Source organism: Vicia villosa, linkage group LG2, assembly GCF_029867415.1.
Source record: "Vicia villosa cultivar HV-30 ecotype Madison, WI linkage group LG2, Vvil1.0, whole genome shotgun sequence".
Classification (NCBI taxonomy): Eukaryota; Viridiplantae; Streptophyta; class Magnoliopsida; order Fabales; family Fabaceae; genus Vicia; species Vicia villosa.
The window spans coordinates 227,992,114-227,997,223 of NC_081181.1; the positions used below are offsets into that span (position 1 = coordinate 227,992,114).

General features: G+C 35.5%; 1 protein-coding gene across 1 annotated transcript; it reads right to left on the reverse strand.

Moving 5' to 3' along the window:
* Positions 1–4,200: 4,200 nt before the first annotated feature.
* Positions 4,201–4,866, reverse strand: LOC131651522 (aspartic proteinase CDR1-like). Its single transcript, XM_058921181.1, has one exon. The coding sequence runs from the start codon at positions 4,864–4,866 to the stop codon at positions 4,201–4,203; it is 666 nt and encodes a 221-aa protein (XP_058777164.1).
* Positions 4,867–5,110: the final 244 nt, after the last annotated feature.

Consider the following 5,110-nt stretch of genomic DNA (forward strand, 5'->3'; position numbering starts at 1 on the left):
AACCTTCTCATTAAGTTTTCAGTGATAGATATTTCTTTGCCCAAAATGAAAGAGAGAATGGCTTTTGGGGTTAGGGTTGCATGAATCCAAAATTCTTTCACCAACTCTAGGTAAACTGGTCCAATGAGTCGATCAAAGAACATTTCCCAGCCTTGAACTAACATATTGTTCTTGATATTGAAGTTGTGTTCTTGAAGATTGTCAAAATCTACCATTGTTTCACTGAGAACTTCTAACTCTGTTGGAGGAATGAGACATGTTTTCCGAGGAGGTTTAACTGAAGGTTGTTGTTGTTGTTGAGCTTGCTGGGAAGAAGATGAAGATTGTTGAACAAAAGATGAAGTCATTGATGGATGAATGAGTTTTCTGGGTTTGGAATTTTGATAGAGACGAAAGAGAGAGCAAAAATGCATAAACCAAAGAAGATGATGAAGGAATGAAAAGAGAGAAAATGAAGATGGAGTGAGTTTAAATAGACATATTGTTCTTGATATTGAAGTTAGGTTATGTTTGTCAACTTGTGTCAAACATAGGAAATAAGGGTAGTGTTCAGACATTGTTAAGTCTGAGGTCCTTCTTTGCAGTTGTTTTTGCAAATATATTGAATAGGTCTAAGTCAGTCTGTATTACTGTTTAGAGTCTTTTTTTTTAGTCATGAACATAAATTGTGTCCTGTGTTCTAAGTCATCCAATATAGAAGTATGTTATCTATATGGATAGTCCAAGTAATTGAGTCATGTTTAGAGTCATGAACACTGATTGTCTTGTGTTATGAGTCATCCAATATAGAGGTCTAGATCTCTATGTCTGTAAATGGATGGTTAAAGTTAGTATATCTATAATTTGAGTCACCTCTTATGTTCTAGGAGAGGAAGTTGTGTAAGTTGTGTAAGTTGTGTAAGTTGTATTTTCTTCCTCATGTGTATCAGCTAATGTTAAGGGGGAGAAAGCTGATGAAAAAGTATACTACTGCAGACAAGGAAGGTTGTTAAGTGGTGTGGATGAATAAAGAGGGACCAGCTAAGTGCCACATATATGCAGAAGAAGAATGTCAGACAAAATGTCCTACCGTGTGTGAGAAGGTAATCTTATCTGACCATGATGAATACTTTGACGGGAGCTGCGTATATGTCTGATGTGTTAATGAAGGACTACAGTCTGAACATTATAATTTAGAAAGTGTTGAGAATCCAAAATTCTCTCTATGTGGTTGTAAATGAAAGAAGCTTGGATTATAAAGTTGATACCTGGTGTTCTACAATGTATTTAGAAGTGACAAGTCTAAATATGATAAAGCATGCTGTGAATATTCTCCATAGAGAAGTGTGTGTGTGTGTGTGGACATGTTGCTACAAGATGTAGCTAGTTGTGTCCTTGCCTGGGCTTATTTGTTTCTAGCCTTGAGTAGCTAGTTTATAAGGTTTTACTCCAAGAGGAGGTGCTGGTCCTACAAGAGTCATGTGAGTTTCCAGTGTTTAGTGATGCCAGGTGTAAGGACGAGTTGGAAATACAACATGTGATACTTTGAAAATATTGCACACGTGATGAGTTAGTCAAATCTCCTAAGTCCTACTGTAAAAGTATCTTAAAGTTGGGTGGATTGGTTAGGCCAGGTAGCTGGTATGTCATTGTTGAGTGAACCACTCAATAAGTAAGAGACTCTGGTTCAGGATTGTTTTCACAAGGATATGAGTGTATTCACTAGTGGTGATTCTTCACTGTAAGCATGTGAGGAGATACATATGGATTTTATTTTGTGCTGAAGTGGTTACGAGCAGCAGGAGTATTATGTTAAAGGGGGAGTATGTCACAGAAGGATTAGATATGGTGTACTGGTTTTTAGTAGATGTCACACCAGATGCTCTGACATGGTTCATCCTTATTATCTTTTTCTCAATGTGCCTTTGACTTATTATGGTAAAAAGGGGGAGAAAGAAATCCGGGGTGTTGTAGCTGTTGTATGGTGTTGGTTTATGTTTGGGTTTTTATTATGCTTTGCTGCTAATTGTGTTTTAATGCTTATATGTATAGTTTTAGCCAAAATAAGCCAAAGGGGGAGATTGTTAATTCTATGAATTATGTGATTGGCATTTATGTTTGGCTAAAATATAGTTGCAGCAACATGTAATAGGATGTATAGAACTTACAAATATAAATAGGTATAAAACAGGTAAAACAGCAAGATGTCCTATGGAATATTAAGACATGGTCTGTGACATCATGTCTTATGAGATGTCATATGCAGAAACTCGTGACATCGCGCCTGCTGAGCTGAAATGTGAAGATTCAATATGCATTAAACAGATGTAGAGTATTATATGGGATATTATGCAATCCTATGTGGTGCAGGTTTAAAAGGTCAAGAGAATCAAGTCAGAATATTGAATATTATGCAGTTTCTAATTATGGAGATAATTTAGGAAACCTATTATTAAAGACCTTTATTTTAGCAGAAGTTTTCTGCTGATTTGTAACAACAAATAAGGCTGTGATTGAAGGCCCAAGTCCAGTTGGGAATAGGTTATAAATAAGCAGTTGTAGCCTAGTTTTATTAAGCTAGCCGAAATTATTAAAGATGTAATCATTAGGGCTAGGAAAGGTGAACCTCCCGGGTTGTGGAAAGGTCACCGTATGTTCTTCTTAAAGCTGTGAAGCAAGAGAAGTTGAAGTGTCCACCTTGAAGCCTGTAGGTCAGAGGTGTATTGCTCTTGGAGGAAGCTTTGAAGCAACTTAAAGTTGTATTTGTTTGTTTGCTTAAAATGTTGGAAATTAGGCCGTCGATGCAGTGGCTGAGGTGCTGACTTCTAGACAACATTGCGATGATTGGGAGTGAGAGGGGTTTCTCATATCTAGGGAGGACCTAGGTAGAAGGGTCATTGGGTAGTGATTAAGTGAGAATTTGTAAACGGGGGAGTTTAATTTTGAATTGATACTGCTAATAATGGACTTAATTCCTGGCTTGGTAGCCCCCAGTGTAGGTATTGTTGTATACCGAACTGGGTAAACAATTCTGTTGTATTTTTATTGCTTTCCTGCACTGTTAGTTGTATTCCTACTTTGTCTATTTTTATAATGTCATATCAGATGTGAAGACATCCTTATATGACATATGAGTATGCTGTAACCAGAATTCCAAACACAAATGCTCTCTCTTTTGCCGTGAACAACAATGACAACCTCTCTCTCGGCTGCCTACAACAACAAAGACGGTGTCCTCACTCGATTATTCTCTCTCGGATTGAACAACAATAGAAACATCATCTCTCAGTTTCTCTCTTTGCTCTCAATGAAATTCATTCATGGCCTTTCTCAGAGACCAAATGAAAAAACAGAAAGAAGAAGATAAAGCATACTTGGTTTTCACTATGGAAGATGACTCTATGTGTCAGGTTTTTAAATTATCAACCTATGTTAATTAATTTCAACTTTTATCACAAAAAACCTAAGCTTAAATTAAATGGTGTTAGGCAAGGATTTATGCAATTCGAGGGGGGTTGATGATCAACAAATTGTTAAAAAACTTAAAATTATATAATACTTTATAATTAATCGATTTAATTTTACTACAAACACGGGTAAGAAGGGACGGGGATGGGTATTGAGGTACCCATAGGGTACGGGTACAAATATGAACATTAGTGCCCACGTGAGTTTGGGCTCGAGTACGAGAATTTTTCAAACTACAGATTTAGGGACGGGTACTATAGTACTCTGCTCATTGTCATCCCTAGTTGAACATCATGTGTCAATATATTTTAATTTTAATATTTTTTTATTTATCGAATAACTTTTTACTTATAATAGGAATTTTGAGAAAGTTTTATTTAGGTCGGGTGCGTCAAAATTCTGACTTCATATTATTCTTGGATCCTATTAAATTGTTGATGGTAGTGTCAAAAATTAAAGTTTATGGATTAGGCAAACAAATAGTGACTTGTTTTAATTTGAGGCATAAGTAACAGTTTGGTTAAAAAAGGATCTTGTTTCATTCATATTTATCCTATGAAATCAACTCAATAGGTTATGTAGGGACATCAGTTGCAGTGACGCAAGTTTGAATCTGCAACATTCAACTTATTCATTTTTAAGGTGAATTCTAACAACTAGACTATTAAAGAAAAACATTTAGATTTTTTAGATAAATAAAGTAAATTATTATTGATTCACCAAATAAATTAGGTAAAATACATGTGCATCCAACTAGTAGTTGATGCAATCAGTAGGCTTAAAAGAGATTACATTTTTTTGGAGATCATAACCAACTAAATGGTTATGTTGTGCAAAGTTCCCAAAAATAATATCACCTTGAGATGGAACAAAAGCAAAACACATAATTCCTTTTTGAACTTCAAAAAATGTGCTATTATAATATAACTTGACATCTGCACCACTAAAATGTGTCCTAATAATAGGAAAATTATTTGATTGTTCCCATGTCGTATTGTAACAAAGACTTAGAGTTTTGAAGGGGTTAGGTGGCTCAATACGCTGTAGCTTAATCATTTTTTCCGCTGTTGATTCCAACTTAGAGTGAAAATAAGGTGGCAACAACGTCAATGGTGTGCCTGAGTCAATAAAAGCATTTCGGGTAGAAGTATTTTTTCCTTCAATTTTAACCCCTTCATATTTTATTCTTTTATTTCCCACACTAATTGCTTCCAATGTCACTGAGAAGCCACTTTGATATTTACTCATGGGAGTCGAAACAACTCTTTTACCCGAAACAACAGCATCATTTCCAAAGTTGAGTTTGCTAGTGAAGGATGATTCACCAAAATCATTATAAGCAGGAATCAAACAATATGAAAATTTTCTTTCAATTGAAGAGCCTAACTGTTGTATAAGAGATATTGGTCCACTTCCCATGCCAACTATACCAGATATTCGACCGTTGTACGGAATCGAATTGTTGTGTCCACATCCTATCACAATCTTAGGAAATACGACAATAGAGCCCGAGGTGGAATTTAATGTTAGAGTATCCACACTAAGATCTCCTTGTTGAAGGATAGAAAAACACTTAGAAAGGGGGGGATTGAATAAGTGTGACTTTAAATCTTGGATGATAAAAATAAATGCACAAATATTTTTATCCTGGTTCGCTGTTAAC